Source organism: Neophocaena asiaeorientalis, unplaced genomic scaffold (genome assembly GCF_003031525.2).
Source record: "Neophocaena asiaeorientalis asiaeorientalis breed wild unplaced genomic scaffold, Neophocaena_asiaeorientalis_V1.1 scaffold182, whole genome shotgun sequence".
Taxonomy (NCBI): Eukaryota; Metazoa; Chordata; class Mammalia; order Artiodactyla; family Phocoenidae; genus Neophocaena; species Neophocaena asiaeorientalis.
In genome coordinates, this window is record NW_020174648.1 from 4,730,238 (window position 1) to 4,744,607 (window position 14,370).

The 14,370-nt window shown below is 33.3% G+C and overlaps 1 protein-coding gene across 1 annotated transcript in view; it reads left to right on the forward strand.

Annotated features, from left to right (window-relative positions):
* Positions 1 to 14,370, forward strand: part of COP1 (COP1 E3 ubiquitin ligase) — a 269,589-nt gene that overhangs the window by 120,572 nt on the left and 134,647 nt on the right. Inside the window, 2 exon segments of the mRNA XM_024758830.1 lie at positions 3,254 to 3,368; positions 7,730 to 7,865. Coding sequence (XP_024614598.1) covers positions 3,254 to 3,368; positions 7,730 to 7,865 — 251 coding nt within the window.

The window sequence follows — 14,370 nt, forward strand, 5'->3', positions numbered from 1 at the left end:
TCTGTTTCTTCCTGATTCAGTCTTAGAAGGTTATACCTTTCTAAGAAATTGTCCATTTCTTCCAGGTTGTCCATTTTATGGGCATAGAGTTGCCTGTAATAGTCTCTTAGGATGCTTTGCATTTCTGCAGTGTCTGCTGTAACTTCTCCTTTTTTCATATCTAATTTTATGGATTTGAGTCCTCTCCCTCTTTCTTGAAGAGTCTGGCTAATGGTTTATCAATTTTGTTTATCTTCTCAAAGAACCAGCTTTTAGTTTTATTGATCTTTGCTCTTGTTTTCCTTGTTTCTATTTCCTTTATTTCTGCTCTGATCTTTATGATTTCTTTCCTTCTGCCAACCTTGGGTTTTGATTGTTCTTCTTTCTCTAGTTCCTTCAGGTGTAAGGTTAGTTTATTTGTGATTTTTCTTGTTTCTTGAGGTCGGCTTGTATTGCTATAAACTTCTCTCTTAGAACTGCTTTTGCTGCATCCCATAGGTTTTGGATTGTCGTGTTTTCATTGTCATTTGTCTCTAGGTGTTTTTTGATTTCATCTTTGATTTCTTCAGTGATCTCTTGGTTATTTAGTAACATATTGTTGAGCCTCTATGTGTTTGTGTTTTTTACGCTGTAATTGATTTCTAATCTCATAGCATTGTGGTCAGAAAAGATACTTGATATGATTTCAATTTTCTCAAATTTACTGAAGCTTGATTTGTGTCCCAAGATGTGTTCTATCCTGGTGAATGTTCTGTGTACACTTTAGAAGAAAGTGTAATCTGCTGTTTTTGGATGGAAAGAAATCAATTAAATATCTATATTATTAAATATTAAATACCAATTAAATCTGGTCTGTTGTGTCATTTAAAGCTTGTGTTTTGTTATTAATTTTCTGTTAGAGTGTTCCCTTTTCTCCAAACCCTCTCCGGCATTTAGTTTTTCTAGATTTTTTGATGATAGCCATTCTCACTGGTGTGAGATAATATGTGTTTGTCGATTTCCTCTTTTATAGCTGTTGGCAGTTGCTTTTTGTATGGAGGTGCTCCTATGTTGGGTGCATATATATTTAGAATTGTTATATCTTCTTCTTGGATTGATCCCTTGATCATTATGTAGTGTCCTTCCTTGTCTCTTGTAACGTTCTTTATTTTAAAGTCTATTTTATCTGATATGAGTCTTGCTACTCCAGCTTTCTTTTGATTTCCATTTGCATGGAATATCTTTTTTCCATCCCCTCACTTTCAGTCTGTATGATTCCCACCTAGAGAAGTTCCTTTAACATTTGTTGTAGAGCTGGTTTGGTGGTGGTGAATTCTCTTAGCTTTTGCTTATCTGTAAAGCTTTTGATTTCTCCATCAAATCTGAATGAGATCCTTGCTGGGTAGAGTAATCTTGGTTGTAGCTTCTTCCCTTTCATCACTTTAAGTATATCATGCCACTTCCTTCTGGCTTGTAGAGTTTCTGCTGGCAAATCAGCTGTTTACCTTACGGGAGTTCCCTTGTATGTTATTTGTTGTTTTTCCATTGCTGCTTTCAGTAATTTTTCTTTGTCTTCATTTTTTTCCAGTTTGATACTGTGTGTCTTGGCGTGTTTCCCCTTGGGTTTATCCTGCCTGGGATGCTCTGTGCTTCGTGGACTTGGGTGTTTATTTCGTTTCCCATGTTAGGGAAGTTTTTGACTCTAATCTCTTCAAATATTTTCTCAGGTTCTTTCTCTCTCTCTTCTCCTTCTGGGACCCCTATAATGCGAATGTCTTTGCGTTTAATGTTGTCCCAGATGTCTGTTAGGTTGTCTTCATTTCTTTTCATTCATTTTTTAAATTCTGTTCCACAACAGTGAATTCCACCATTCTGTCTTCCAGTTCACTTATCCGTTCTTCTGCCTCAGTTATTCTGCTATTGATTTCTTGTAGTGTATTTTTCATTTCAGTTATTGTATTGTTCATTTCTGTTTGTTTGTTCTTTAATTCTTCTAGGTTTTTGTTAAACATTTCTTACATCTTCTCGATCATTGTCTCCATTCTTTTTCCAAGGTCCTGGATCACCTTCACTATTTTTATTCTGACATCTTTTTCTGGAATAAACCTTATTATCCTGTCTCCTATGTCTCTTGTCTTACAAATTTTTCTTTCTTCTTGACTTTATTCCTGCATTTTGAATAATTTTTGCAGATTTATCTTCCACTTTGGAAATTCTCTTTTTATTCTCCAAATCTAATACTTGTTCTTTTGTAGGTATTTGTCCTCAAATCAGATTGTCCCCTTGTTTCCCCTTTTCTACACTCTTATATTTTGTTTACTGTTACCTCTCTGAGTTCAGCTTCCTGTTTGGTTGTTTATCTTTTGGAAAATAGTCCTTTTTTTCTTTTGATCCAAGCACAACTTTAAAATATATCTTAGTTACCATTTACTTTTAGCAGGAGTTCACTTTAGATAAGTGTTTTTTGTTCATTGTAGTAACTTAATATTTCTTACTTAATACATTTGCAGTTCTGGTATTCTTATTGGTGAACTTGTGTCATCTCAGGATCTCATTATGTGTCTTATCTCTTTATCTGTTAATGTGCCACAAGCATAATAGTAACCATTTGTGGAAGGGTTTTCATACCCTTTTAATTAACATGGTATTGGTAGTATTATATATTTAGGATTATAAACTTTTTAAATAAGATTTATATGCCAGTATATTTCAGATTTGTTGTTGTTCTCTAAGTGTATATATATATATGTGTGTGTGTGTGTGTGTGTGTGTGTGTGTGTGTGTGTGTGTGTATATGTGATTTAGTTATTTGGGTCTTCTAATGTATATGTCAAACTATACATATTAACTACCCCTTAACCTAATAATCAGTGTTAATTTAAATACCTATTCTGTACAGCCAAGCAGTCTTCCTGTTATTCACAAGGTATAGGTTGCAATATAGGGATGATGAAGCAGTAATTAGTTTTCTTTTGGTAATTGTTTTCTAACAATTGATGCATATTAAAGTAAAATTCTCAAAATTCTACTTTTTAGAATAGCCCTTATAATAGATTCTATCTTCATTTAATTTGGAGACTTGAAAGAAGCTTCTCATTTTATTCTCATAAAATTGACCTATTTTCCCTTTAAAATAAGAATTCGAAATATGGTCTAAGAACTATGGGATTTTGCTATTTGTAAGTATTTTAATGTGAACTTTTGAAATTAAATATTCAAGCATTTGGATATTCTGTGCAGAGAAATAGTATGATTTGTTCTGAGTTACAAGTGTCTTTTCTTGTTATCACCTTAGACAAAGAAACAGCCCTGGTATAACAGCACATTAGCATCAAGACGAAAACGACTCACTGCTCATTTTGAAGACTTAGAGCAATGTTACTTTTCTACAAGGATGTCTCGTATCTCAGGTACATTCAGGACTTCTTAAAATATCTCAGATTCATGTTTCATATCCAAATCTAGCTTTATGCTGGATTTATGGAAAGCAAAAGTGTCTGTTTTCAACATAGTGTAGCACAGTATTGTGGAGGTTCTTAGACATCTTGGAGAACATTGCTTTTCCATATCTATGTTTGTTCTCTTTCTTCATTTGGGAATTTTTTATCTGTATATAGTGAGCTGTATAAAGTTAAAAACAAATCAGCCATGAATATGTAGCTAGCAAAAATAAGTTCCATTCGGTTGCCTTCTATTCTTCAACATTTATTAAGTTCTAAGCACTATCCTCTGTGCTAAGAATAAAAAGATGAAAGTACTTGTTTTTGTCGTCAAGGAGTATTATGAATTTAGTGGGGGGAAGCAACAGGTAAATAATTCTACGTGTCGGGCTTCCCTGGTGGCGCGGTGGTTGCGAGTCTGCCTGCTGATGCAGGGGACACGGGTTCGTGCCCCGGTCCGGGAGGATCCCACATGCTGCGAAGTGGCTGGGCCCGTGAGCCATGGCCGCTGAGCCTGCGCGTCCGGAGCCTGTGCTCCGCAACGGGAGAGGCCTCAGCAGTGACAGGCCCGTGTACCGCAAAAAAAAAAATAATAATAATAATTCTATGTGATATTTTATGTTATATACATACGCAAAGGGCATTAAGGGAATAGAGAAGAATAACCACTAATATAACTGGGAGTGAAAAAGCCATGCCATGTTGAAAATGGAGAAATGTGAGAAAATGATTCCTGTAGGGATTTCAGAGATGTTGTATTTAGTCAAGGCTAGTATTAATTAACTAAAAAAGGTAATTAGAAACATATTCAAAGTAGAGGAAATAACTTATGCAAAGATTTGTACACAATAGTATAGAATATTTTTATTGCTATAGAAAAGTAACCGAGTTCTGTTCCCTTTTTGTTAGTTCTCTGATCTTTAGCCTTTCTTGGTGTCTTTGCTCACCAGTGCGGTAGGGACATTTATACCGACCCAGCAGGGTATTTTTTTTTTTAAGGTTTATAGATGATGCATGTAAAATACAATGCTTGGTATAAGTTAGATTCTCAATTAATTGATGTCATTTGTAATACACCTGCTCAAAATGAGGACCACCAAGGAAAAAAATGTCTGTTATTTTATTAATTGTTAAAAATTTTTCCTTGGTTTTCTCTTGAATAGGCATGTTTGTATTATAATCCACACATTATAGAGAGAGAATCTTTGGAGAAATTTGCCTCAGGACTGGAGGTGGCAGAAAAATGTATATAGGTTCACATAGCATTTTTCCTCTGAAGACTAGAAGAAAGCCAAACTTTGTTTATAAGTGTGTTTGAAATTAATAGTCAACAGTTTTCATACAGATGCAAAGCTCTCATTGTATTGTCTTGAGAATTGAGCCCTTTATTAAACTTCTGTAATAGTCTATAAGCTATAGTAGGAAGCTGTTACATTGAAAGTAGTCTTAGACCTACATTCTACTGACTGGCAGAGGGTTCATGTTAACCCTTTCAGATGTTATTTGTTGGTATGATGTTGAAATACAACCACAGGCAAATGGCAGACATTAAAAAAAGAGGGAGAGCAAGATGGGAAAGAGAGATTGGAGTAGGCTATTGATTAATAATTTGTAAATAACTATAGCATAAGCATGCTGTGGGATAGTAAAGGTAATCACAAACCAATTTAATTTATTTTGGAGATATAGCTTTATAGGGAGGTAGACTAGTAAGTTAAAACCAGGAGGAAGATTAGATTTTTATTTTTGTAGACATGGCTGTATTGTACTTAACACATGTTGTCTTTAGTTTTTAGGAATCTCAAATTTAACTTAACAAATTTGCAGTGTCTACACTGATCATATTGCTGAATATGGAGTCCCTCCTAGTGTCCTTGGCTGTAAAGAGGAAATTTAAACTTCTTTGTAATGGGGTACCTAAGAGTTTGATTGCCCTTTTGTATATCTTCAAATGAGAACACACTCCCCATCCCCAACTTTTATTTTCATCTATGAAAATGAGACATGAAGACTAAGAAAAAATGCTTTGAACTCTTAATTGTAATTGAAAGAGAAGCTAAATTATAAAGATTAGAAGAGAGAAGAGACACTGAACACACTTTTGCAAACTAATCTGTAATTAGAATAGGAAGGGTGATATGCCATCAGATATGTATGGGTATTGATCATAAACCAACCAAGCAAACAAAATCCTACCTTTTTACAACCAGATAAGTGAAATCTAATCCCTATGCTTTCAGATACTGAAATAACTGCTTTTAGTGTTATTTTTATAACTTCTGTTGAAAGTAGGTATTAAATGAGTGGATATGATGGCTGGAAGTTCAACTACCCTAGAAAAGGATTGTGATCTTCTGCAGAATAGACATTCTTGAATGCTTGTGAATTTTATGTACTTAGGGATTGATGTCAAAATGTTGAAAGAATATATTAATATTAAAACAATTTTTAAATGGTTAGCTATAAAGTAACTGTCTTTTCAGTATTTACTGCATTACGTAGCTCACAGTAATAGGGTTATATATAAAAAGAACCAGTTACATGGTTGGATGCATGTTGTATCCAAACCACTTTGCAGTGCAGTTGATACCTCCCCCACTTTTGCAATAACCTATGTTTTATTTATCATTTGTTGAATTTCCTGAGAATAATTTTTGTGGACCAAGTACTTTAGCTCAATAACATCTTGATATTTCATGCTAATTGGGTTTGTTCCTTTTTTGTTTTCTAGAATGGAAACACTACAAAATTGAGCGCTTTTAATGTAGGTTGTTAGATGACTATGTTAAGTTAGTGTTTAAATGTTTAAAATGTAAAATATTAGGGCCAGAAGCTTACTTAGTTTCCTCAAATAATTGTTCATTTTTCTTTATAATAATTGTTAGATAAAGTACTTCATGTCAGCAATTCAAGATAACTGGAAATCTCCAGATAAAATAAATAAATTCTTTATTATATATCATATAGTAGAGTAATAGTAACTCTTTTGACTTAATGATTCTTACAGCTTAATTTCTTTTTGCTTACTAGTATTTTCAAAGGACATTTAAGAAGGGAAATCACAAAAGTTTACCTTAAAAAAGTTCTGTGTGTATATGTATATGAGCTAAGAATAAGGAAGAAGGTATGAAAACACTGTGTTATAACAGGCTTATTTCAAGTTTCAATATAGAAAGCTAACTAAAGTAATTGTGTTCTTTTCTTTCTTTGGAAGGGAAAATGCAAGTCCAAACTTTAAGCAGTTTTGAAAAACAATGTTTTTATTCATGCTTTTACTGTAGGCCTGTTTCTACATTGGAGAGTAAATTAGCTGTCTTCTCAGGTCCTTTATAACCTGATTTCGTGACTTAAATTCCACATCATTTAGTTATGAATAGTTTACTGAAATGGACTTTACTCAAAGTATTTGTAAAGAGTTCTATTGGATGGAATTATTGTTTTCCATATTGCACCAAAACATTTGAGTGAACCAATTTTTATTTGTTTATTTTATTTTATTTTATTTATCTTTAGTTTTTATTTTTTTTTTGCGGTACACCGGCCTCTCACTGTTGTGGCCTCTCCCGTCGCGGAGCACAGGCTCCGGACGTGCAGGCTCAGCGGCCACGGCTCACGGGCCTAGTCGCTCCACGGCATGTGGGATCTTCCCGGACCGGGGCACGAACCCGTGTCCCCTGCATCGGCAGGCAGACTCTCAACCACTGCGCCACCAGGGAAGCCCGAGTGAACCTATTTTAAGTTTGATTTTGAAAATTAATAATTCATACACTGCAGTTTTTTACTCTCTTCCCATAATTGGATTTGAAACACTTCAAAGTATTATGTGAACAAATATTTCACTTTCTTTTTACTTAAAAATCAATTTTTAATCTAAACTATGTTATTATTGTGTTTTGACTATAAGTAAACATGAACATGAAGATGTATCCCTGTAAATATGTTCCTTTAACAAATACCCTGTCCAGTATATGTACTTGTCTCTCCACCCTCACCTTCTTCATTGATAAGGGATTTTGTTTTAATAAATGATTTAACGTCTCTTGATCAGAGGTACTTTTTTTGTTTTTGCAAGAACTTATTGCTTAAAAAAGAAAAAGAATTCACAGTATGTTCTTACTGGTGTTGAAAGAGACTGTGTCTTTCAAGAACCACTGAGAAATTTTTCTTAAAAGTTGAAAGATCAGCTCAATAATTTGTGTATGTTAGTCCTCTCTAAGTACTCTTGAAGAGTTGTTGTTTGTGTTTAGTATATAGTTTTTAGTCTGTGGATATTGCTCTTTGACTTATGTTTCAGTTCAATTCATTTATTTTATTTTGTTTTCTTCATATAGATGACAGTCGAACTGCAAGCCAGTTGGATGAATTTCAGGAATGCTTGTCCAAGTTTACTCGATATAATTCAGTACGACCTTTGGCTACATTATCATATGCTAGTGATCTCTATAATGGTTCCAGCATAGTTTCTAGGTAAGTATGGGGCAGCATACTATTTTCTTACTATTTTCTTTTGCAGGAGTGTCTAGAATTTAATTGAATTTGAGAAGCAGTTATAGTGTTATGGTTAAGAGCCTCTGTTCTGAAATCCAGCTTGCCTGCCAATTTTTAGCTCTGCGGTCTTAGGCAAGTTTCTGAATCTCTTCAGTCCTCAATTTATCTCTAAAATGTAATGATTGTTAGTATCCGCCTCATAGGGCTGCAGTTTGTTTTCTTGTAATTCTTTTGTGTGGTTTTAATGACAAGATGTGCTCTCCTAATAAATGCTCTCTCTCCTCTTCAGTTTTTTAGAAGAGTTTGTAAAGAATTGGTGTTAGTTCTTCCTTACATATTTTGTACAATTCCCCAGTGAAGCCATCTTGGTTTTGAGTTTTCTTTGAGGGAAGATTTTTAAAAACAAATCCAATTTTTAGGAGAGATGTAAGGCTAATCAGGTTATCCGTTTCTTCTTGATTGAGCAGTATTTTTAGTTTGTGCCTTTCAAGGAATTTGTCCATTTCATCTAGGTTGTTGAATTTACTGGCATACAAGTGTTTATTGTATTCCTTTATTATCCTTTTGATGTCTTTAGATTCTGTAATGATTTTTCCTTTCTCATCCTTGATTTCAGAAATTTGTTTCCCTTTTTTTTATACTTAATAGTCTGGCTTAGAAGTTTTCAATTTTATTGATCTTCTCAAAGAACCAGCTCCTGGTTTATTGATACTGTCTATTTTTCTGTTCTCTGTTTCATTGATTTCTACTCTTAACTTTATTATTTCCCATTTTCTGCTTTCTTTTGGAGTAATTTGCTCTTATCTTTCTAGTTTCTTAAGGGAGAAACTGAAGTGATTGAGTTGAAACCTTTCTTCTTTTCTAATACAGATAATTTGTGTTATAAATTTCCCTCCAAGTGTTGCATTAACTGCATCTCACAGATTTTGATATGATTGATATCTTGTCTTTTTTCCAATTTTTTTTTATTCTGGTAAAATACACATGACATAAAATTTACCATCTTAATAACTGTTCAGTGGTATTAAGTGCATTCATAATACTGTGCAACTGTCATCACCATCCATCTCTTTAATACTTGACATCTTGTAAAACTGAAACTCAGTACCCATTAAACAATAACTCCTTGTTGCCTCTTGCCCCTAGTCCTGGCAACCACCATTCTACTTTCTTTGTCTATGATTCTGCCTATTGCAAGTATCTCATATAAGTGGAATGGTGCAATATTTGTCTTTTTGTGACTGGCTTATTTCACTAGTGTGGTGTCATCAGTGTACATCCATGCTATAGCATATGTCAGGATTTCCTTCCTTTTTAAGGTTGAATAACATTCCATTGCATGTATATAACACATTTTGGTCATCTGTCTGTCTGTCAATGGATACTTATGTTGCTTCCATGTTTTAGCTACTGTGAATAATGCTACTGTGAACATGGGTAAGACTATCTCTTTGAGACCTTGCTTGCGATTCTTTTGGGTATATACCCAGAAATGGAATTGCTGGATCAAATGGTCATTCTACTTTTAATTTTTTGAGGAACTGCCATACTATTTTCCACCAGGGCTATACCATTTTGCATTTCTACCAGCAGAGCCTAAGGGTTCCAATTTCTCCACATCTTTGCCAGTATTTATTTTGTTTTTTTGATAGTAGCCATTCTACTGGGTATGAGGTTAGGTTTGATTGCCTAGATTTGATTTGAATTTCTCTAATGATTACTGATGTTAAATGTCTTTTCACATGCTTATTGGTCATTTGTATATCTTCTTCGGGAAAATGTCTTTTCAAGTCCTTTGTCCATTTTTAAATTGAGTTTGTTTTTTATTGTTGGTTTCAGGAGCTTTCTATATATTCTGAATATTATTCCTTTATCAGATTTATAAATATTTTCTCTCATTCTGTGGGTTGCCTTTTTACTCTTGATATTGTCTGTTGTCAGTGCATACAGTTTAAAAATTTTTATGAAGTCTTATTTGTCTATTTTTTCTTTTGTTGCTTGTGCCTGTGGTGTCATATCCAGGAAATCATTGCCAAATCCCAGGTTGTGAAAAGAGTTTTATGGTTTTAGATTTAGGTTTTTGATCCATTTTGAATTAATTTTTGTATATAGTTTTAGGTAAGGATCTAAATTCATTCTTTTGCGTGTGAATATCTAGTTTTCTCAGAACCATTTTTTGAAAAAACTGTCCTTTCTCCAGTGAATGGTCTTGGCACTCTTGTCAAAAATCCTTTGACCACATATGCAAGGGTTTATTTCTGTGTTCTCTCTTCTATTCCATTGGTGTATATGTCTGTTTTTATCTATGTTTTTTGATTACTGTAGCTTTGTAGTAAGTTTTGAAATCAGGAAGTATGAGTCCTCTAGCTACTTCAGGTCCTTTGGAAATCCATGTGAATTTTAGGATGGGCTTTTCTATTTCTGAAAAAAAAAGTCATTGGGATTTTGATAGGAATTGCGTTAAATCTGTAGATCACTTTGGGTAGTATTTGACATCTTAACAATATTCAGCCTTCCAGTCCATGAACATGGGGTATGTTTTCATTTATATCTTAGTTTCTTTCAGCAGTGTTTAGTACTTCTCATTGTACAAGTCACCTCCTTTGTTAATTCCTAAATATTTTTTTGATGCTCGTGTAAATGAAATTGTTTCTGTAATTTTCTTTTTAGATTGTTCATTGTTATTATATCAAGGATATGATATTTTTCATTTTCACTCATTTCAAAAATCTTTTAAATTTCAAATTTCATTTTATTTTGACTCATGGATTACTGAGACATTAGTTTTCAAATATTGGGGTTTTCTAGTTATCTTTTTTTATTAATTTGTATTATTTTTATCTTCATCACTTGACCATTCTTTAAAAATTTTTAATAAATTTTCTAATATACATAAAGATGGAAAGAATATAATCCTTTATACAATCATCTCCCAGACTCATCAGTGATCCAAATTTTGCTATACTTGCTTTGTTTATACCCTTCATTCCTAATTTCTTTGCTTAAGTATTTTGAAGCAAATCCCAGGTATTACGTCATTTCAACTGTAGATTCTTAAGAATCTCTATGTCTTAAAATATGGATATTGTATAACCACAGGGCTTTATCACCTCTAACACAATTAGCAGTAGTCCCTTGGAATCATCAAATTGCTAGTCCATGTTCAAATTTTCTAGATAGAATGAAGAAGCCTTAAAAAAATGTTTTTGATGTGGATCAGGAATTTGACAATTTTTAGCTTTTTAAAAATTACTGAAACTACATGTGCTTTTCCATTTTCATGACTGAGATTTTTATTTATGTATATGAATATTGATCTTGAAATTCAGGCCATTAGCTAAAGAGACTATTGCATTAAATCTTTTATTGTATTCAAGCTTGTTGTTTAACTTGGTAACAAGACAAAAATCATACATTTATTTATTTTTCTATATGTTGGCAGTGTAAGTTTTCCTAGTCAGGCACTGGAGTGATTAAAGTTTTAAAATGCAGTAAATTGTGGGTTTTGTTTAACTAATTAATTAAATTAGTAATTAACCTATTTAACAAAAATTCATTGACTACCTAGTGTGGGAGAGGCTAGGAGTATAATCATGAACAGGCCAGCTTTGATGCTTGTATTCAGGAGAGCTCTCAATTTTATTTCAGTGCCTTTATAGAAGAAATAATACTGATCTGGTATGTACACACTTATAATTATATGGCTCTACCCAACTGAAATGTAATGCAGATTAGAACTCTGTTGTAATAACAGTTAATGTCCCTGACCATTGTGAATTCATCCTATATTGTATTTTCTTCTCTATTTAAAAATGAACAAAAAACCAAAAACAAAATAAAAATTTCCTTCTTAACTTCATATTACAAAAGCAGCATTTCTAGTTAGAAAATGTAGGATTGGTTATACATCTCTAGGTATTCAAAAAAGAGTAAGAGCTATTCTTCATTCCTGAAAGCCATTTTAGCTTGATATAATGTAATTTTGTTTTTTAAAAAATAAGTAAACCTTGATCATATAAAGACATTTATATCAGAGTGCTATGTTTTCTAAGGCAGACATTTACTGTTATGGGAAGACAAGATTTCAGTTTAGAAAAATACTTACTGAAGGTGAGATTAGTTATATCAAAATATGTCAAGCAAAATAAAAAATTTAAAGGTACCTTTAGTTGTTTCATCTTCATGTTGACATCCATTCTTTTCTCTTATTTACATTGAATTAACATTTCTGAAGGAAAAATTTCCAATTCAGGAAGTTTATCAGGCAGAATGCTTGAAGAACTATAGTAGGCAGCAGCAAAGGACCATAGTATCCATAGTATTGAAGGGACTTTGAAACTTTCACAGTCCTGGTGATTTTTTGCTTTTTCTAGTTTCTCACATTCAGACACATCATTGATAATAAATTCATTTTAAAGACTTCTAATTCCTTGCAAATTAGGACATTTAATGAAGAATTTCTTTTGGAAAGAGGGGTGAAGACTTGTTAGAGATGATAAATAATGTTGAATTTGGTGCATTATTTCATTACATTGTAAAAGAAATTATTCTTACTGTAAAATGGCATGACATGTATTTAATGTTGGTCATTTATTGCAGTGAGAATCTCACTGAGAGAAAAAGCTGAACTGGAAACTCATTTTAAAATTTGTCTTCCTTTGCTTATGGATCACTTTGGGTTATTTAACCCCATACTCATGAGTCCACAAGGTGGCAGCATTTGTTTACTTTGACAATGTCTCAGCTAATAGACAATAGACAAGGTATGGAAATCAGTGGCTTATAGTGAAGTTCATTCTCATAAATACTAGATGGTCCTAGGTTAACGTCACCAAGTAATAGAAAGGATAGAGAACTTTTCTTACACACAGCAATAATGGAACATTTTGCATTTTTTTCTTGAATTAGGTATTCATGACCACCAGAGAGGAATGAAACTGCATTGTTTAAACTTACTGAATACTTAGTAGCAATGGCTGTTGAATTCTTGGTTTGAATGTTGCATACCTAGATTGTTTTGGTTAACATTGCTATACACTCCCTCTGTAGTTTACAGATTATGTTAACAGTTTTGCTTATATTTTCTCAAACTCTTGAAATAGACTTACATCAGGCATTAGTAAATTCATAAGAAGAAAATGATTATATATTGTGGCATTTTTTTGCTGCTGGTAATGTAGTGTTTGATTACTTTTCTTCAGACACCATTGTAAGTATTTTACATGACCTTGTAAGTATTTCACTAACTCATTTAATCTTTACTGTGGAGTAAGGCATTGCTATTAATCTCATTCTACAGATGAGGAATTGAGGTAGAGAGAAATTTTCTAACCTGTCCAAGATCAACACAGTGCTAGTAAATGACAGAACTAAGATTTGAACTAAGGCATTCTGGGCCCTGTGTTCTGCAGTTCTTTTGTCCCTTCTGGATCTGTTGAAACCTTGGGAAAAGTTTCTGAAAGCACTTTACTTTTGAGACAAACAAAAGAAGTAATTCTTTTGAGTTTCTGATACTTTGTATCCCTATTACTGTCTTGTCTAACTTGGCCTCGATAATGAAAATTTTTTATTTTTAATTTAATGTAGATATGACGTTCCAGTGTCACTTTTGCCATAGTTTGAAAGTATTCAAGTTAAATATTTATTTTTTTTGCAGTAGCCAGTTATAAGGATTGTTTTTTTACTAAACTTCAGTTTATAATGACAGTCAGTGCTGATCCAGCTTTAGGGTACCTTTTAATATATGCTTTATTGTAGAATGCTGTGAGTTTTAAATTTGTACTTAAAAATAGGTTGTCTCCAGGTAATTAATTACTTGGTAAGGATGTATGATTTTTAGGATGACTTATGCACTTCTCTTTTTGTCAGAAGATATTTCTGTTACTGTCTAAAGAGTTATCGGGCCATCTGGGGTTGATGAGAAATGGGAGGAGTGGGAGTGCAGAGGAAAGGATTTTTTTTTCTTCAGAATTTGGCCCAGGACCAGTTTTTTAAAGCAGTAATTTAAAAAATTGTGTTCTAGGCTTGAAGCTTCATCAGGGAGGGCGTCTTATCTGCCTTACTTCCCGCTGCATCTCCATGCCTGGCACATGGTAGGTGCCCATTAGTAAATAGTTGTTGAATGAATGCATGAATGAATGGAAAACTTGCTGCATGCTCTGGGAGGACCCAGAGCAGGCGGGGCTCTAGCAGTTGTCTACCTTAATCTGATTTTACATATTTGCTTTCTGATAAGTATTCCTTTGAAGAAAGTATCCCTAGGCTAAAAAAGAAGTCTGTAAATCACCAATGACACATGACAGAAAAATAAGTTAATGTTAACAATTTAAAATAGAAGCGTCCAAGATTGTCAGCATGTGTTAATGAGTTTCCTGCTTCTGTGACAATTCAAGATACAGGCTAAAGATGAAATACACACAGTCTAAGTTTAAGCGTTAGAAATTGCTACATCCTCTCCCTTCCCCATAGCCTCTTTCCTATCTTT